Genomic DNA, 20,895 nt, shown 5'->3' on the forward strand with positions numbered 1-20,895 from the left:
AACACTGGAAGTACACTTACCTAAATTTAGGAAATCTGAACTGGAAGAAGGTGGAAGTGAACCAGAAGGAAACGTATTAGCTGTAGATGTTGTGCTTGGATTAAGGAAGTCCCCGAAAAGGTCTGGGCCAGACAGCGCTGAATTCTCAGAACTAGATGACATTGTAAATGGGTCAAAAGGATCGGCTAAAAAAGAAGCAAAAAATGGAATTACAACAAATTTTAGGAAAAACAATATAGAAAAAGTACTTTACTCCTTCAGGCACAAAGACAGGAAGCAGAACTACACCAGCAACTAAAGGAGCCCCAGCTGAGTTTTTCTGTTGAAGTCACCATTCTATCTTTGTTACCAGATGCTGACACTTTCTATAGCAACATGAAAGCTGTTTCTACTGTGCATGGCTGAGATACTATGTCCTTAACAAATCCTTAGTAAAGCTGCTATATTCAATCATCTCATTATTTTCCTTCATGCAAGACATACTTCAATACAAGAGATCAGTTGTACATAAACCATTATATTTGTTTAAAAAGTTATATATAATGCAAGTCTCTAAAAAATTTTAACAGAACAGACTATTAAACTACTGGAAAAAAAAAGTCAATTAAAGCATTCATACTACCATTTTGACTTGAAGGCATTGGTAGCTTTAGGGCAGAAAGTACATCAACGCAAGAACAAAAGCCAACAAGAAGCAACACTTTCAACAGCTCCTTAGCAATCACAGTGAAGAAAAAACTAATGGGAAGGGCATTTATAGTCAGCATGGGATAACACGTGACAGTCAGCTGGAATCACAGCTTAAGATCTTGCTGTTACTGCTGCCCTGTATGGTCAAAATCCGCAGGAGCCCAGGGACTCCTGCCAGATTTGCCAATGAGGAAGAATAATCCTGCCACAGTGTCCTAGCACATCCTGAAGCAATGATCATCATACAGGACTCAGTAACACTTCAAGAAACAAACCCTGACCTCTCATGAGTACAAGCACTCTTACCGAAGCACAGCAACAGATATGCACAAAGTTTCACATAGGAGTTTGATGTACTAGCTGAAACAATGGTCAAATATTCTCACTTCTCTTCTTAACCAATTGTAGAATGAGAAATTGTTACTTCTCATGTCTGCTTCATGTTTTCAGAGATATATAAATAAACTTCTTTCACAGACTTCTGCCTGTGTAAAAAAGGTAAACTGATTCCTCTCTGACCACAGTAACACAGTTCAAGAGATTACTACAGAAGAAATATTTGAAATCTCCCAAATGCCCTGAATATATACCTCTGTATAACTAAGGCTTGTAATAGTTACCCTGAATGACTAATACTCCTAGAAGTCTTTCAGCAAATTGAGGCTGAAAGTTACTACTCTCAAAAATTCAATCAAGTGCCAAAGCCATAAGCCAAAGTCTTAATAAAGCTTTGGGTAAGACAAACACTGTTTTAAATACAGGTTAGGTAAGAGTAACATTCTCCTTCCTGATACAAACCTGCTAACAACATCAGGAAAAGCAACAAGAAAGCAGCTTTTAGCAGTAGCATTATGATATTGGTTTGAACAGTAAGCTACAGGATTTCCAGTTGCCTGGCAGTCTTATCTGATTAACATTCAAAAATACCACACAGCCTTTTGACCTATGCAGAACAGCTCTACTACATCTAATGCAACCACTCTACATGGAGAGCAAGAAAGCTGCTGGTTTCTACAATTCTTGTTTTACCGAGAGAATCTGCTTACATTATGGATCTAGAAAAAGATTTAATATGTAACATTTGCACAGGAAAATTGTTCATCTTTAAGACTGGTGAACCTGCTTTAAACTCAAAAAGTTACACTCTTTTGTTTACATTAAAGCTGCTAAGATATTAGAAGCACAGCATACATGGATAATGTACAGTATCTGTCAGCTGCAAGTACTAAAAATGCCAATTTTTGTCAGACTTTTGCTATAGATCAACATGTCTTCACTGTATGTATCAAACATGGTAATTGTTTCCTAAGCACAACAGAGGCAGCAGTTTTTACCAGGTGACCAGCAGAATATTAATGTTAAATTTACATACCTGAAGACACAGCTGCTGCTGATGTCTTCTGAGTAGCAGGTGGATGCTGAGACTGACCGCTGAAAAAGAAATCTGTTCCCTGCCCAAGGAGATCTCCAGTGGGCTCTTCTGAAACTTGTGATGCACTACTCACAAAAAGATTGTTCAACAAGGCTGCATTACTTGATGAGTTTATTTCTGAGATAGGTTGTTTCAGTTCTGCTGAAGTATCAGAATTCAGTCCCAATAAATCTACATTCTCTTCAGTGAGAGATTTTTGTAACAGTGTAGGTGGAGATTCAAAACCAGCTTCAAAAAGCATCTCTCCTTCTGGGGCAACAGAGTCTCCTTCATCAACAGTTACTGCCCTTTCTTCACCTGGAAATGTAGGGAACTCCTCATCTGAAGGATCACTCTCTTCTCTCTCATCAGACAGTTGAACATGATCATTTTTAGACGAGTTATCATCTACTCCACTTTCTGGACTTTTTCCTTCTTGAATAAAATGAAATAATAGCACCGGATTACTAGAATTCTTCTTTCAAAGGTATGTCAGACTTACATGGCAAGAATACATGAAATCAATCCTTATGGTAAACAGTCTTACAAAGAGGGATGGAAAAAACTGTCAGGTACCACCTGTTTGCACAGAACAGGGAAAGGAGCACCTTACACTCTTCCAGTTCAGATTATCCAAGTTAACAGATGGGCTTCTCTAGCTACAAAGAATTAGAAAATTGTGATGCATACTTTGAAAAAATGAGAAAAACTACCACGCTTACCACTGCGTAAGGTAAGTCAATATTCACACTTTCAAAACAGCACTGACTTGGACAATCACTGCAGGACATGATACCACTTACGGCTTGGAACATTGCTCAGTAACTGCTGCCCCATTCTCAGACAGCATTCGATGGTGACACAAGCAGTTACTGTTTGCCAGCAGAGGAGAGCCCAGAAAATGGACTTACGTATGCACCACATCGTTACATTTCCTCAGTCTGCACATGCTTATCTGAACACCACCGTCTACTCTTTGTTTCTTGTGCTTCTTAGACAGCCTAAAATGAAGCTGTGGGAATATAAATGTTTCCTTGCAGACCATTAAGGTTAAAATTTTTACACAGAAAGAAAAACATAGGTCAGCACTTAAGTTATGTATAACAAAAAAAACATACTTAGTGTTTACCCAAAAGAAGTTGACTTTTCATGTGCTAGCATGCACAGTTCACTATTCAAATACCTTTTTCCTCTTTGTCTGACAAAATAGTGAACTTCACTGCAAAAGAGTACCTAAGGAACAACTGCAGTGCTCACTGGAAGGCATACAAGAAAAAAGTGATGGTAACTTCAGAGATCAACATGTACCTTTCCATTCCAGAGAATGAAAGAAGTTATTTGCATCAGTACCACTGCTGTGTGGGGATTCTGTCTCAGTTGGGGCACTTTCTGAGGACAGATCCAGCTGGGATGCTTCTGCTTCATACTGCGCAGTTGAACCTGGCTGCCTTGGTAGCTCCGGTTTCCCTAAAAAATAGATTTTAAACTAGGATCCCAATAGAAAAACTAAAACTCAATCTTGTTTGTAGTAGCTGATATCTGACTTGTAGGTCCTGATTGCTATGGCAGAACAAAGTCCAAATCTTTCTGGCTTGAATATAGCAATAGTAACCTTATTTCAACTACAAAAACTACTAAGTGTTTTGCTGTAAGTTTGATTTATTAATGCTGTAGTTTAAAATAGGGACCTAAATAAATCAGGATATTTTTCTTGAATGTCACAGGCATCCAGATCATACCTGCAGAAACGTATAGGTGCCTATTTTAAAGTAGGGAAAGTAAAGTAGTTTTAAAATAATTAACAGCTCATTCGTACCACCTACTACCCTTTAAAACAAGCAAGAGCTATGAATTCTTGCAATATCATTATCTGCAATAACTTACATGATAACCTCTATCATGCTTTCTATACTGTAAGCACAGATTATTACTGGAGGACAAATTATAATCCTTCATGCATTGGAAGCTTTTTGAAATTGCATTTAAAGGAATGTCAGAAACCAACCAGAATGCAACTCTCAACCACTAAGTTATTAGCAATTTTATCAGCTTCTCTAAATAAATTACCAAATTTTGATAAAATTTCCTGTTGTTCCTCTCGAGTGGAGAAAAGGATCTTGGGATTCAGTCCCTTTATATTCATGTTATCCCATGGCAGCTGCTCACAGCTAGGCCTATCTTTGGGCTCCACCTCCACTTCCAGATTGACTTGAAATAAATCAGGATATTTTTCTTGAATGTCACAGGCATCCAGATCATACCTGCAGAAACGTATACAGGTTAATTCATGAGGCTGATGAACGGATGACAGAACTTCAAAGCTCTCAGTATAGGGCTAAAAAGTAAGCTGTACTTGTTTACATATTTCAGTAGATTTCTGTACATCTTAAAGAAGTAGTATTTAGAAGAATCTTGTTGTTTTGTGAAGAAGACCTTCAGCTTCCTTGAGATAAGAAAGCAGAAGAACTCACTGTATCGCAAGAGAAGTAAACTACTCCTCCCCAACCGCATCTGCTGGTTTGGAAGGATAAATCTGAAAGAAAACTTCTTCCAAATTCCCTACAAAAAAAGGGGTCAACTTACTTTGCAAATTTCACTGTGGTGGCATTTCGGGGCACAAAACCTGTGTGGAACTGAATCTGAAACATCTTCATAGAAGCCATCTGTTGGAAACAAAAAATAGGGAAACTACATAAGTTCACAAGCAGAGACACTGTGTTCTGTACTTAACCTGAAGCTAAGGATTTCTGTAAAAGTTATTTCAGCATTCATTTTTCTACTTTGTATACTCTACCTGGAGTGACTCTGCACTAACCTCAGATTGTCACAGTTTGTCAAATGTTTCTAGATAGCATCGTAAAGCCTGAAATGCTATGACCTTTATTACACTTTTCAGAATAACATACTCAAAGAAACTCAACATGCAATACACCAACCAAGAAATACAAATCAAAGATACAGCTCTGTTCAGCACAGTTTTAGAAGTAACATGTTTAGAAGGACACTGTAAGAGTGCCCTTTTCCTGTGCATCAGTGAGCACTTATTTGTTGAGCAGGTGCCCAAAGAGGGCAGTCTCCCCTTGGAGACATTCAGAAGCTGCCTGAACAGCCAGGTCTGGTGCCCGTTTAAGCAGGAGGCAGGACCATTTGACTAGACACAGAGAGCTTCAGGGAAAAAGTTACTGTATGTAACACAAAGAACACACTGAATACTGTTGCATCAAAGCTCCCAGTCAAGCTCATTACAAACACTGTTGATGTATCATGTGTTATAACAGACAAGAGAATTCTTGTATTTTTCCAATTAGTGAATAAGTCAGAAAAAACAACAAATAGGTGTTAATGTTATTAGCCGTGAAACTGACACTGAAAATGAACAAAAATAAGCTAACCTTGGCTGAATTTTTCACCCACCTTCAATCTCTGCAAATGACAGGATTTTGTACTCCTACATACAAAGTTAAAAGAAAATGTAGAGAAAAACTTCTAGTGCAGTAATAACATGTCTGCCCCATGTGTTTTCCAACTGTAGTACTGCCTGAAAATCCTCTGGATCCATTTCCACAATGCTCCAGATTATCTTAAACTTCCCACTACATCTTTCAATCTTTTACACAGACCCTCAGGTTTAATTTCTGAGAGGGGCATACGATTCATTTTTAGTAATGTGAAAACAGACTTTGTTTTCAAGTTTTTTTGTGATCTTCTAATATATTAGATTTTTTCTTTTTTTAATTAAAAAAGAAACATGCATTATTTCTGGAAGAGGAAAGACCAGTAAGAAAATATGCTATAAAACATAAACTGGCTCTAAGGGTACAATACCACACAATTTTTTTTAATTTTTATTTTTTTCGGACCGTTTCATATGAACAGTCCCTGGAATTCCACTTCTGTAGTGAGTGGCATTTTCCTTTGGTTGTGTTGAAGCTTATTTATACAGTATTAAGAAGTTCTGTCCTCCTGTGCACCTTTCTGGATGAGATTGAAAAAATTTGAAAAATGGCTAGAGGCTCTCCACACAAATGTAGTAACTACCACTGTAAATCTAATTTGTAGAAATGCTTACTAAAGCATCACAGAGAGCACTACAAAGAAAATGGACATATATATCAGGCCTGTTAAACTGAATTCCTAAGCACAAGGCACAAAACACTTATTTGAATAAAAAGAAGAGTAAATAAAGCTGTGTACTTACTGAGATTCCAAATATACCTACAACACAAACTGCACAAAGGAAAAATAAGCCCTTGACATAGGCAGTTAAATTTGCCATTACCTTGGCTTGTAGTCGTCCTCCCAGTGTTGACCTCGCATGATAGATAACAATGAGAACATCTCCTTGTACTGTTATACCCAATGGAATTACAGCTTTCCCGTCTTCAATTTTAAACTCCCTGAGGAAAAAGCATATCCTCTGTTAGTCTAGAGAAATTGTGTATTTCCTTACATTCAGTTTGCTTTCTCCAAGACCTTTAACATCAACCCATAAACTCCACTCAAAATTCTTACCGCCAACAAAGGGATTCACTCTAAGCAACTTAAAAAAAAAAAAAAAACTGTTCTAAAAGCTGGAAGCTAACAAACAGCAGCTGTCCACAGCAGGAGAGACACACTTAAGAAGCTGCTGGAAAATGCAAGAGCACAGCTAAGGCAAAGGACAAGACAAACAAGATATTATGAATATGACTGTTCATATAGTGGACAAGGAAAGGTGCAAAGAAACTGCAGCTGTCCTGCTTCATGACACTGCTACTACTAAGGATTCCCACTTAGGAACAATGGTAGGGAGAAAAAAAAAAAAAAAAAAAAAAAAAAGGTGAACATACCCCACAACAGTTTCATTCTCACACTTTACAAGTTGATGACATCTCTTTACTGGGCTTAAAATTATAGGAAAGTTAGAAGGACTTTGGTATTCACCCCTCTTTCTTCCATCTGTGACTATTACCTAGAATTGCACAGCACTGTTTGCACTTGCAGTGATGCACTGCAATGGAAGAGCTATACCACAGCTAGTGGCATGAAGCACTTTCCTTAGTGCTCCTATGGTTGATGAATGCTTCCTGTTTTTCATGACTGCACTGTGAAGTTCAGTTTTAGTGGTGCTGGTATATCCCCACAACAACTACATGCAAAATGGGAAGTCTGATCCCTGGGGTACAATACATGAAGGGTCTTGTTCCATTCTTCCTCCTGAAGCCCACAGTGCAGTATGCCACCTCACTGTCACTCACCCATTCTGTGGAGATACCTCCATGCTTCTATTATAACCACGTGATGTATTTTTTAATAAGCACATGATTAACCTTTCATGATCAACTAAAATGGGATTTAGGAGCTTTTCCAGAAGCTTCCTACTCTACTGGCACAACCAAAAATGTCTTTCTCTCGTAGAAAAGACAAACTTTCTACAGAAAAATAAAACATACAGTTTTCATAACCTGTACTTACTTCATTTTGTCATACTCCTGGGAGGTAGTGGTTACTCTCTCATCCCCTACATAAACTTCACAAAAAGGCCTGCAGCCATTGCGCTGCTTACTGAAAAGAGGAACTGGAGTCATAATGATGGATCTGACCAGGATTGGCTTGCTGTGAGGAATAATGGGCTCTTCAGCCATCATGTCACACATGTATTCAATGTATCTGTCAAAAACAAAAAGGTACTCATGAAGCCAAAGAAGCAAATCCTAGAATTGGGTACACACGTTACTTCTGTTAATACTCAGCCTCTGAGCAGTAACAAATGACAATAAAACAGTGGGAACATTTAACAGCACTGCTGGGAAACAGTTTTAAAATCTGAGACAGTATCACAAAAGAAGACCTAAATAGAAACATGGATAAGTATTTAGGATCCCTAACTGGTCTTTCCATGTAAGGACAGCAACACAATTTCTGCACAGAAGCACAATGGCTCCACAACAACAAAAAATAAACAGTATAGAAAATACAGTCCTGTGAAATAAATCACCTGTGTTACACCTTACAGACAACTCCAGTCTCTGCCTTAGGTCTACAGCTAACAATTATCCATTTGTAAAACAAACTAGCCACTCTTCCCAAAAGCCTCATTTACAATACCCCAGTAGGAGAACTATTTTTGTTTTACACAAAATGAATTAAAGTTACAAGAGTTCTGAAGCTAGTTACTCAGAACTTCCTGACAGCACTTAACACACTGGACTAGGTTAAAGATTATCTTACATGGTCTAGGCTATAACAACAATGCCCCAGTTGAGTTTCTGGTCTTGAGGAATACACTCCCAGCAAAAAGTTGTCAAGACCCTGGATGAGATTTTCTGGGAAGCTGTCTTTACGGACACAGAAACAGAACAGAGATGGCAGCTCTTTAAGGACAAGAGCTCTCCATTCCCTAGCATTTGTCCTGCAAAGACAGGTTGAGGCAGCTGGGCTTGTTTTCAGATGAGAGAAGGAATGGATTCAGGGAGACCTCACTGGGGCCCTCTAGTATTTAATGGAGCTAATAGACATGGCAGGGACCATCTTTTTACATCACCCGATAACGATAACAGCCCTGAAGAAAAGGGCTTGGGGGTGTTTGTTGATGAAAGTCCCAACATGAGCTGGCAGTGTGTACTTGCAGCCCAGAAGGCCAACTGTATCCTGGACTGTATCAACAGAAACATGACCAGCAGGTCAAGGTTAAGATTCTGCCCCTCTCTCGTGAGAGCCCAACTGGAGTACTGCATCAGTTGTGGGACCTCTAACACAGGAAGGACACAGCTATTGGAGTGGCTGCAGAGGAGAGCTATGATGATGACCAGAAGGCAGGAGCACCTCACCTACAGACACAGGCTAAGAAAGCTGAGGACCTTCAGCCCAGAGAAGGCTCCTGGGAGACCTCACAACAGCCTTCCAGTACCACTTGGGGGCTTACAGGAAAGTTGGAGAGGGGCTTTCTATAAGGGCATGTAGCAACAGAATAAGAGGAAATAGTTTTAAGCTGGAAGAAAGCAAATTTAGACAAGTTATTAGGAAGAAATTTTTTACTGGGACAGTGGTGAGACACCAGAACAGGTTGCTCAGCGAGGTTGTGGACACCCCCTTGCTGGAGGCATTCAAGGTCAGTTTGCATAGGGTCCTGGCAGCTGACCTGGTGGGTGGCTACCCTGTTCATGACAGGGTGTTGAAACTGAGTGCGCTTTAAGGGCTCTTCCAATCCAAGACATTCTGTGATTCTATGATTCATTAATATAAGTTACTCTGCACAGGACCCCTTAAAATATACTCAGTAAAACTGTACAACATAATAACCCGTCATTTGCTCTTCACAAATCCCTCATACTTCTTACATTTCTAGATCTAACCCTTTTTTGTAGGAAACACCTTTACAACCACTGTTGCTTACTACTGACTTAACAACAACAAAAAAGCATTTTTATCCAAACATGAAAAAGACTCATTACTCTTTCCGCCAAACTTGCAGTGTTCTGACACATTAAAATCTACGGCAGTAAGGTAGTAAACATGGAATATGATGCCTTCCACATGAGGAAGAAGATTTTATACTTAAGACAGCATACTCTTATTTTTGTTCTTAACACTGCCTCATTACAGGATCATATCCAATTCAGCTGTGCTAAGAACACCGTTGCCGATTAAGGTCTAACCAAGTTCAGAGCCACTTGATTTATGGTACACTGGTTTTTCCAAGTATTTTGCTTCTCACAGACACTACTGAAATAATTTATACTAAAAACCACCCTGTAAGAACAGTAACTTATTAACAGTTGCATAGATATTTGCTTCAGTAGTGCACTACAAGCAGATTGATACCATACCTTTTATGAGAAGGCCATATGCCAGGAGGACAGCGTTTCATACTGAACATATAAACTGCAGCCTCAGCAGTAGTGAAGAGACGACAGAAACACAGAAAAGAACAAACTACAACAGCAGATGCTGCTCTTCCATCCTACAAAAAAAAAATTGTAATTTTATTATTAAAAATAGTGGAAAAAGCATTACAGAAGATGCTGAAGAACATAATATCTATCTGTAATGTGTAAAGAAGCTCAAGTTCTAGTGTGATCACTGGATTTGAAAACTTCATCTGAAGTGTTTTCATTCTATTTCCACATGATACAACAGATTACCTACTTAGACATGAATAAATTGTGGTTATGTTTAAAGTTTTCAGGTTTTTTTTAGCTTAAAGTTTTCAGTTTGACGTTTAGCATCTTACTATCACTATCATCCATTTCATAGCCTGCTTCCTGGCTGCTGCCTTAAAGTTTTGTTTGTCATTATTGACATCCAGTACTAGAGAAGTCCAAAGAACTGAACCATACCATATTCTTTAACATTTTGTCTAGAACTGCCTAAGATCATTATTTGCCAGGGCACTCACAGAAGGGAAGCAAAATATCAATCTACCTGCAGGAACTGCTGGGATATACTACATTCCTCCCCAAAAATAAAATACTGAATATTTGGAAGCTTAGTCAGTGGTCGATACAAATTAGTGCACACTTTGTTTTGGCCAGCAAGCATGGAACAGATTTTTTGTAGTCATTTAGCATATGTATGTAGAAATGAAGAGGAAAACTTTTCTTCTCAAGTTGTTATAACAGCCTTTTCCCTCAAATCCAGGCAATTACTAGTCATCCTAACTATTAGTGCTGGTGTAACTAGCATGCCCCAATTAAGGGCATCTGGTGCTAACATGGAAGTCAGCTCAGCTCAGAGCAAAAGACGTATCCCTACAATCTCCAGAAGTCACTTCTAACCAATGTTGGCTTATGATTCTATGGGCTAGACCAGGCCTTCCTGTGAAGTTTCACGGATCATTAGAATCACAGTCCCTACACTGAGAAGCCCATGCTTAGGACAAAACATGAATGAGTACAGGGGAAGAAAAACACCACCAATCAGCATAGCAAACAGTGAGTTATGTACACCAGCATTACAAAATAATTACAAAAAAAAAAAAGTATCACACTGAGAGGAGAAAAACATAGCAAAAACAGGCTGACAAACAAATAACAGCTAACTCTTTGCAACCATGTAATGAAACTAGAGCAAGTGAGTAAGATTTTAAAGATTATGTCATAAACAGAATGACAGCATTCAAAATGCATAATATTTTATTCACTGGCAAACAAATCTGATGACAGATCTTCAGAAAGAAACTTGATAATTGGCATAACAAAAACAAAAGGAACTCTTCATGCAGAGATGAGACATGGAGAATTTCAGGTTTTCCTTTCATGTTTTTAAAGGACGTAGGGCTTGGTTACAGAGAAACTACCCTTGGCCTAAGCAATCATTAAGGTAGCAATAAAAAAACTATTATCAGAAAACACTAAAGTTCTAAAAGATAATATTTGTCCCAAATTCTTGACAAAAGGGATCAGATTTTTGACCAAAGCATTTTAAAAGTAAATATACTTCAGCTTTTTCCAGCAATTATCTTAACAGGGTTTATTCAAACATGGGTCAAATACAGCTATTCATAAGAACACTTCAGCACCTTTCCAGTCTCTGGAGGCACTCAAGGCCAGATCAGATGCAGCTCTGTTCTGCCCAGCAGAACAGGGCAGCCTGTTCTAGTGGGTAACAGCCCTGCTGGAAACGGGCAGGAGTCGGAACTGGATGATCTTTAAATGTCTTCCAATCCCAGCAACTACAGGACTCTACATTTAAGAAGCTGCAGCATTTGAGTTTCAGATCTGCTTGCCATTAAGTTCCTTCAAAATGATCTTATTCTAACATACCCCTAAAACTATGAGTTTTCAAGAATGACTAACACTGAATGACCCCAGATTATCACGCAGAACAAAATGATACTGAAGATATATAGGAGCTACTCAAGACCCTGGCATATGTATTTTACATTCAATTTTCATAAAGAAACATGACAGTAACCTCACGTGCTCAAGCTTTGCAAACAAACTATTTTTTAAAACTGCTCTTCTCTCTTGTTTAACATGAGGTAGCTTTTTATGCATAGTTAACTTGCATTTTTGAGGCTACATCAAAGCTAGTGATGCATTTAAGAACATCGGAAGTTACAACGCAACCTGATGCCAGCAAAATCAAGTACCATTAATGCTCTATAGTCAGTTTCTGCAGTTCTTTACCTATTCTTCTCCAAAGTGCTTCACCAGAAGAGTAGAATGAAAAGTAGAACAAACACTAAAATAACTAAATATTCTTTTCTCCCAAAAGTTATTTTGCCTTGCACTGTCCATATATTTTCTACATTACATGCAAGCTAGGGCTACATTATCTTACTGTCTAAACAGAAAAATACATGGAAATTATTTTTCTAAATACCTTGCAGGATGGAATTACCTCCAGGCCCTACAGTGAAGAAAATCACAGGAACTCCCCAAGTAATACTAGCATTCTTAATCACAATCTAAAGTTGGCAAGAACAAAATGCCTGGGTAATATCTAGCTACTTACTAGGCAGTGCACAATGCAAACATTTTTCTGGTCCTGTTTCAGCCATAAATGCATGTTCTTGCATATACTGTAAAGATTCTGCAGATTTGGCGCTCGTCTTGCTGGCCAGCCACATTCAGAAACCTAAAGAGACACAAAAGAGGTGTGAAACAACATTACAGTTGCACACATTCACAGAAGAGGATATTTTACAGTTTAATGCCATCTTCAGGTAGAAAATTAAGCAAGATAAAATGTAGCCTTGCAGAAATAGGAAGCACTCTCTAGGATCTAAAACAGTAGACCTCTAGTCTGTTGCACTGGAAGTGCCAACAATTCAGATTACTGACTTGTAATTACTTTTAATCATTTTAATCTTTTAGAACTTATCAATAGATTATATACAATGGCAAACCAAGAAAATACAATTTCTTAAGTATTTTAAAAGCTGCTTCACTCTGATCATGTTGAAGGCTATGCAGAACCATCTTCTGAAGCACTAGACAAAAAAACCTAGATTTCTTTAGCTTACTGCATAACTGTTCTAGCCCAGTACTGAACAACAGAGTTAGTAAGTTAGAAAGCATTGTTCATTGATTGTCTGGATTTCAAAGATGGACATCAAAAATTTCCCTATCATAAGGATTTTTCTGAAAAGATATGAGATACTATTTCTTTCCAGATACAACAAAGCAAAGAGCACACAATAAAATTGATGTCACTAAGATAAATGTAGAACACAAAATGTTCAAATTACTGGTAGACTTAGAATCACAGAATCACAAGGTTGGAAACGATCTATAAGATCATCCAGTCCAACCGTCTCCTCATCACCATTGCCACCACAAGCACTAAGCCATATCATGCAGCACGTCATTCAGACGCCTCTTGAACGCTGCCAGGGATGGCAACTCCACCACCTCCCTGGGCAGCCATTCCAGTGCCTGACCACTCTCTGAGAGAAACAGTTCTTCCTTATGTCTAATCTAAACCTCCTCTGATACAACTTGCGGCCATTGCCCCGTGTCCTGCTCATTGTCTGGGAGAAGAGGCCAAATCCCTTCTCATCACAGGAAGTCGTAGAGTGCAATGAGGTCTCCCCTGAGCCTCCTCTTCTCCAGACTAAACAATCCCAGCTCCCTCAACCGCTCCTCATAAGACTTGTGCTTAGTGGTGTTTGTGTTATCATTTGCAGTATTATTACATCAGGAATATCAACATATAAGTGCATCAGACTTGCATAACCAAGCATAACCAAAAAAGCTATCTCCAGAATAGACAACTTCCTAAAGACAGAACGTATCATTTCAAACGAAGGTTGATAGCTTTGTCAGAATAGGAGATAAAACTGTTCACTTAAATATGTCAGCCTCAGTGAACTTCAGTTCAAAAAAGGATTTCTGAAGCTTTTGCTTTGAGATACCTGACTAAACAGAAATAAATGGGAAGCTCCCTACAGAACTGTTACCTTTCAAGTTGAACAGCCTTTGGCTAAACCTCAAGCTCAGCAGAACTCAGAAAAACATTGACCTTGAATAGGATCCTCCAACCAAAGAGGCAGTAACTGTTCTTCAGGTTGAACATACTTTGTCTTGTGTACAGATTTGCGATGATGCAAAAAGGCAAGAGACATGCACTGGATAAAATACATTATCTATTTCCTAGCTTGATGAAGCTTAAGTGAACTCAGATAACCGAAGCAATGCTAAGAATGGTTCTGCAGAATAAGGTCTAGAAGAAGTTTCACATAACAAACAGTGCTTTTACACCATCAGCTGGACAGTCAGTATCAGAGGAGGATCATTACCACTATGGACAGTTTAGATATGGTCCAACATGGTCACTGCTAGAAAACTTAAAACACATTAATAATCTGCACAGTTGAGCTAGTTATAGGACAGTTAAAGTGTATTTCAGAACAGAGAAAGAAGTCCAGTACTTCAAGTATCTTTCAAGCTGGCTTCACTACTGGTCTCAGTACACAGGGGATATGGTCTTCATTGCTGAACAATATTTCAGTCAGGAGCAACAACCAAACACCTACACCTCCCAAGAAAAAGCAGCATTCCAGGGCTAGGCCACACAAAAGTCAAACAGTGTGCAGCAAGACAAGGAAGAAGACTCATCAGCAGGTTATTTAAGTGAGACTTCAAGGAAGTGCTACACCTGAAAGTAAAAACCTTTGAACAGAGAGGAACTGAAGTGTTATTCAGATTTTTAATTATGTTCAATATTCCCCATATAAATCTGAAACCTAAGGGCACTGGTACACTTCTTCAAAAGATACCACCAGCCTAACAAACAGTCTTTAATCAAAAAGAGTAAAGATTAGCCTTTAATCTTTAAGTTTGAAATGGAAGTAAGAGCAAGCAGAGAAGAGGTTACTCTTTGAGCTTATGTTTATAACCATTCTGTTGTCATCTTTCTGATTAAGCAGCATGCTTTAAAGTATCACATGACAAGAAGCTGAAGGTATAAATCAATACACTGCATTGAAACACCTTTTACAGAAATACACAAAAACAATACACACTCTATTATGGAATCGTGAAGGTCTGTATGTCCTTGGAGAAAGATTATACACAGCATAGTGCCCAGGATGTTTGGAGTCCAGACATAACCGTACATCTTCTATGTTATTTTTGATGGCAGATTCTACACCTTCTGCTGGAAAGGACATCACTGAAAAAAGAAGATCAGCAGGTGAGGTATATACTTTTTTTTCCATGTATAATGCATGACCAGAAGTTATTTGTGAGACTTAGCAATCATACCTGCAATTCTTGAAGTGATGTATGATATATCCAAGTCTCCTTTCGCATAACTGAAAAAGAATACATTGGAGTTGACACTGAGAAATAGAACCATTCAAGCCATGAATCTAAAGTCTTATCATAGGTTATTTCCAGAATAGATGGTATACCTGCACTAGTTGCAACAAAACCAGCTTTGGGAATTTTATACAGGTACTCTCAATGTTTAAGTCATTCTACAACTGTTACTGTTACTGATAAATGTTCATTGTAAACGCATAAGCAGCTTCTAAAAGGACCAGAAGAACCCTTATCTCTTACACAGTATCGATTTTAAAGCTCAATGAGGATTCATTAACATTTCGACTGGAGGACATTCTAGTGCTTCAAATTTTTTAAAGATTCCAAAATGCCTGAAGTGAGCAAAGCATTAATCATTCATTACTCACTGGTTTCCTAATTACCCATGCAGCTTTTTTTGTAAAATAGCTTCCCAGTGATTTTCGTATTTATATTCATTCCTTCCATCTCTGCCTTACCCCCCAACTTACACTAATAATTTACTATTTCATGATTGTCATTATTTTGTTTGCAGGGTACTTGCTGTGCAGCAAGGTGAAAATCTGGGAAAGACTGAGAAGTCCCAGCATATGTCAAATGAGATGGATCCCATAGGTCTACACTTCTCAGCGTCAAAGCAGGAAAAAATACTTCACCTAGAGAGTTTGTTTTAGATAGCTTACATCGGTAGCACATCTCCAGAATATCAAAAGACAGAGCAACAATATCATGCATGTATACCAAAGAGAAGCACTTTTTTAAATCATCACAAAGTTTCAAGACACGTAGAATACAGCATTCCTTTCTGAAACACCAAGAGGAACAGTCTCTCCTTGACTCCTTATGGCATACTAGTTAACTTAAAGGAGTCGATTAAAAGATTACTGAATTTACAAGGACTGGGAGGAGAACTTGGGATGAAGCAAGAATGACAGCTTTGAAGGCAATGACAAGTACTTGTATGGACTGGGTTAACAACGATAACAATTCACAGACTCAAGAGAAACTGAAGTCACCATAAGGAAAGTTGAGAATCTCAACAGCCAAAACACTAAAAACTCAACCCTGAAAAACACTGCAAGAAGAGGTACACAAAATGACCTAATACAATGCTATTTCAAAAACATCTTCATTTTTGGAAGGCCATTAACTTCATCAGGTAGCTCAGGTGGTAACATACTGCTGCACACAAACTGATCAAGGCAAAAATTTACATTCAGTACCAATTGCAATTGCTAACAAAAATCAGCACAGTCATTTCTGATTGTGAGGTGTTAAATTATTTGTCACTTACACCCACTAACTTCAAGTAAAAAAAAAAAAAAAGCAGATCATTCTAATGATTTGAACTTTTTCAGTTATCAAGATGAAGAAACATCTAATACAATAGCCTGAAAACAAAGAAGTATTGCATATTCAATACCATAAGTTAAACAGCAACATAAAATGAGCGCATACTGCTACAACGAGCAAAAAACCTGGTCTTCACATTTGTTCCTACAGCAATATTTTCAGAAATTGACCCTTTACTAGCAACACCATCCTACACATTTTCTATTTTTACATTTGTCTAAATTAAAATGCAAAATTATTAGGAGAGTGGATCACACCACACACTAGCAGAAAAGTTCCATGCAGATTAGAACTTGCTGAAAAAAAGTAGTTTGGATTGTTAATAACAGCATGGACAAGATAAGTTTGCTGCTGTACAGTAAAGTCTGCATGCCTGTGACAATCAGAAAAGTTTCAGAATGGTTCTGCTGTGTGAATTAGAGTGTAGCTGGTACACAGACTGGAAAATCAACTCAAGACTTAAAATGTACGACTATCTTTTGAATTCCTATTCCGTGTTTTCCTTGAATTTTTTCCTGAGTATTTCAGAGCTATTTCAGTATTAAGACTGGAACACCAGGTGCTCTTCTCAGTATAGTGCTTCATGTCAGACTGACAATAAAAACTTCTTTAAATGAAGGCAAAAAACATGTACGCAGTTGTGGAGTACACTCTTCACATACAGTGATAGGCATTTCAAGTCAACTCTGCAACAAAATATCAGGTCTGAGGTCCATCTTTGCGTGCTGCTAACAGCTATACATGTACTGCAGCACTGCTGGCAGGTGATGAACACAACAACACGCAAGTAGCCAAGATATTGCATGTAGGCTTTCTACCTTGTGACCAACATGGAAAAATTCTGCAAAATTCCATAACAAATGTGCTTCTTTAAGGCTTCAATTAAGGTAGACAGGAAAGCATGTCATCATATCAATATCTAGTCCCTTTCCTGATAATAACAAGATTCTTATACCCTCACAGTGAAATATCTAGATGGAAATGTAGCAAATAAGACATAAACTCCCACTTTGCAGCATAAGCATCTGAACAAAATCAGAAGTCCTAATTAAATGTTTAAAACTTCTCAATGTAAAGGGTTGGCATTATTGGTCTCGTCAGAGAAGAGCTGCACTAATGATGCCACAGTTTGCTGACAGGTTAAAAATAAAATTAACAAATTCATAAAAGCGAGACAGCATACAGCACAAAGTTCTACAACAGCAGACAGTTACCTTGTGATGCTGACAGCTGAAGATGGGAAAGAAAGAAGACATACTAGTCAATTTAGCTACAGTATGAGCAAGCAAAGTATGGCCTTCAGTCAAACAATGCTCTAATGCTAAGCAGTCTTCCTCTAGAGGTGTACACAAAATTAAGACAAAAATCTATTAACTGAGTAATACTGCTCTTGAAGTTTTGGGGCTTTTTTTGGTTTTTTTTTTGTTTGTTTGTTGTTTTTTAAAGCCATGAAGAAATGCAGCAGTGAAATTCATATCAATCCACTCCCATTTGGTTTTTCTTTGTAAAACTGAATTAATCATTTAACTATGCAGTGGTAACATGAAGCAAAGTAATATTCCCATGAAATGAAGCATTAATGCAGCACCAAGAAACAAAATTACCCTAGAAGCACAGAAAGCTAACAATGAAAGGCACTAAAATCTTAGATCAGTTTCTTAATTAGAAGATATTGTTTTGGTAAAGCAGGAAGACTGGTCAAAAGTTTTGCAGAAAGGTTTGATGCCAGCAGATGCTCAATGCTTATAAAATCTATAAAACTTTTACATAATATTTACAGGTTATCTTCTGAAGTTATCTTGGTCTTTTTTTGTTTTTTTGGGTTTTTTTTGGTTTTTTTTTTGACATGGCATCTGTATCTTCCGTGGAAGCAAGCCTCAGTAAGCAAAGAAGCTGAAGGGAAAAGCAGCATCACATCGCAACTGAGGGACAGGAGAGATGGACAGAGAAATTACACCAATGTTGCACAGCTGACCCTGAGTTAGCAGGCGTGTATGGGTACGTGTGGAAGAACAAATCTCCTTTCAGTGCAGATGCTGCCCTGCAGTAGTATACATTAGGTTAGTCTGTGACAACAAAAGGGCTGAACCTCAACAGCTAAAGAGTGACAGACCAGCAACAAAGAAATTGCTTCTGCCTGACTTAAACCTAAACGTACAATATATGTTTATTCCAAAATAGCTTCAAATGAGGTGGCATGAGCACAATCAAGATGGTCCTGATTCATTCATATTCCTAGTAGACCACAACACATTTTAGTGCTCAGGCTTTTATCACTTATTGCAACAAACAGGAGACCCAAAATTTGAATAAAGGCAGCTCTGGGAGAAAATTATCTTTTTATTGGAAGTAATGAACATCAACTCTTCAACTGTGGTGTGGATTCAATGAAGAAGAGTCTGCCTGAAGATAAAGGATATAACTCTAAAACTCAGAAAAGCAGCCATGAGCAGGAAGGAGACAGCCCATCTGTGGGCTCAGAGCAGTGATGAAAATGCATGGCAAGGAAGAAACATTTTAGTTTGTCCAGAAAGCCTGCTTCTCATATTCATTGAGTTTTAGAAAGGTAGTTGATGCCATTAGCATAAGGAATTTAAGAACACCTTTTCAACTACGACCAGCTGCAGCCACAAATTTGTGAAGGTAGAGAACAGCCATGGCAGAAAACAAACACCCTACAGCAGACACAAAGAAAGAATAAGCAGTTCAGCTCAGTTAAAGCACGAGTAGTTCATGGATGCACAAAGCCTTGTGGTGGGACTCTCACAAGGACAGTGATATACGTGAATGCTGAAGAACCTCAGACTATCTCTGGTCCTGTATAACATTAACTACTGTTCAAGGCTCAAAAAGTCAAGGTTCAAAAAGCATGCACTCTCAGAAAACGAAACTTGTTGTGCTAAGAAGCCACTAACAAACACTGATAAATTACAAGTGGAAAAGGTTCTCTGTGTATTCATTAAACATTATCTGGAAAACAAGTACTGATGTATCTTGTCCTCACTAGCACGTTATATGAATCTGCACTTGGTGCAATCTCATTTTCTTTCAGTTCCCAAACTGCTGACCAAATGTACATGGTTAACAACAGACCTGGAAGTTGTGCCAAAACAGATGGCCGTCCACAAGACCAGGTTTTGTTTTTGCTATTGCCTATTTTAAACAAGTTTGACAACTTTTCTTCACTGCCAACAGAAACAATAGTTTGAAGTGACTGTACACACAGCCCTCCCCAGTTCAACAGCCTCGTCCAAAATGTCTGAGTGGGATTCACCTCCTCATGAGAAAGCCTGGAATTCAACAGTCAGACAATTTACAGTGAAAGCATCAGCTTGTAGAAAGTAACCTGCCATTAAATCACGGCACAACACTGTCTGTCAAACCTCTCCCCATTTGTTATAGCTCTTGGAAGTGCAGCATCCTCCTCTAGACAGGAAACACCAATGGATAGTTATCTAATTGATTATCATAACACTTACAGCTATTAAGTCTTAAAAAGCCAAACCATGCTGAGCAACCACACTCTCAAGGTAATCTATTGTCATTAATATTCACATCTATTATTTTGCAGTTAACGCATAAGATGGAAAAGTGAAGAGCTATTTCCTGGTTAATAATCTTTAACAATTTCCATACTGCACATGTAATAACACACCTCCAAAAGCGCGAAGATCCTGACAGATGCTCAGATCTATAATCAAGTAAATCAATAAGTAATTCTAACTGAAGTGCTAAATATGAAGTTCAGTCACAGAACAGGAACTGGTTATTAAAAAATGAGAACAGTGACTAAAACAGATGAAAATTTATTCTGGGCAATCTCTATACCTGTATCAAATGACTTTGGATACAAGTATGTGAACTGAACAGCATATTTCAAGACAGCAAGTACCCACTGTCTTATATCTGTCAGTACCTCATGGAAGCTTGTATATTCAGTTAATATTTTACACCTTCCATGCTACCCATGGTATGGAGCCAAATGAAAACATACAAAGCAGAAAGCCCCACAGACATGTTAGGTAAGAGAAGCAAAAACAAAGTGAAAATACAGCACAAGGCATTCCATATACTTGTAGACTGTTCTTATCCCTTGCCACAGGAAAAGAAGAAAACAACGCAAGATGAAATTGTAAGAAGTAATCAAACTTCTAGTGGTCAATAAGGAAAAACTGGTTGCAAGAGCAGGAAGAGAAACCTCTTCAAATATAA

The 20,895-nt window shown here is 38.2% G+C and overlaps 1 protein-coding gene across 1 annotated transcript in view; it reads right to left on the bottom strand.

Annotated features, from left to right (window-relative positions):
* Positions 1-20,895, bottom strand: part of GAK (cyclin G associated kinase) — a 67,855-nt gene that overhangs the window by 20,274 nt on the left and 26,686 nt on the right. Inside the window, exons 12-22 of the mRNA XM_042866223.1 lie at positions 15,292-15,341; positions 15,051-15,199; positions 12,539-12,661; positions 9,910-10,043; positions 7,556-7,750; positions 6,381-6,498; positions 4,685-4,764; positions 4,169-4,362; positions 3,410-3,568; positions 2,063-2,536; positions 21-185 (exon numbers count right to left, since the gene is read on the bottom strand). Of these exons, the coding sequence (XP_042722157.1) occupies positions 21-185; positions 2,063-2,536; positions 3,410-3,568; positions 4,169-4,362; positions 4,685-4,764; positions 6,381-6,498; positions 7,556-7,750; positions 9,910-10,043; positions 12,539-12,661; positions 15,051-15,199; positions 15,292-15,341 (1,841 nt within the window). The remainder of the gene's footprint in view (positions 1-20; positions 186-2,062; positions 2,537-3,409; positions 3,569-4,168; positions 4,363-4,684; positions 4,765-6,380; positions 6,499-7,555; positions 7,751-9,909; positions 10,044-12,538; positions 12,662-15,050; positions 15,200-15,291; positions 15,342-20,895) is intronic.

Source organism: Lagopus leucura, unplaced genomic scaffold (genome assembly GCF_019238085.1).
Source record: "Lagopus leucura isolate 7727_CA_CO unplaced genomic scaffold, USGS_WTPT01 Super-Scaffold_810, whole genome shotgun sequence".
NCBI classification, from domain to species: Eukaryota; Metazoa; Chordata; class Aves; order Galliformes; family Phasianidae; genus Lagopus; species Lagopus leucura.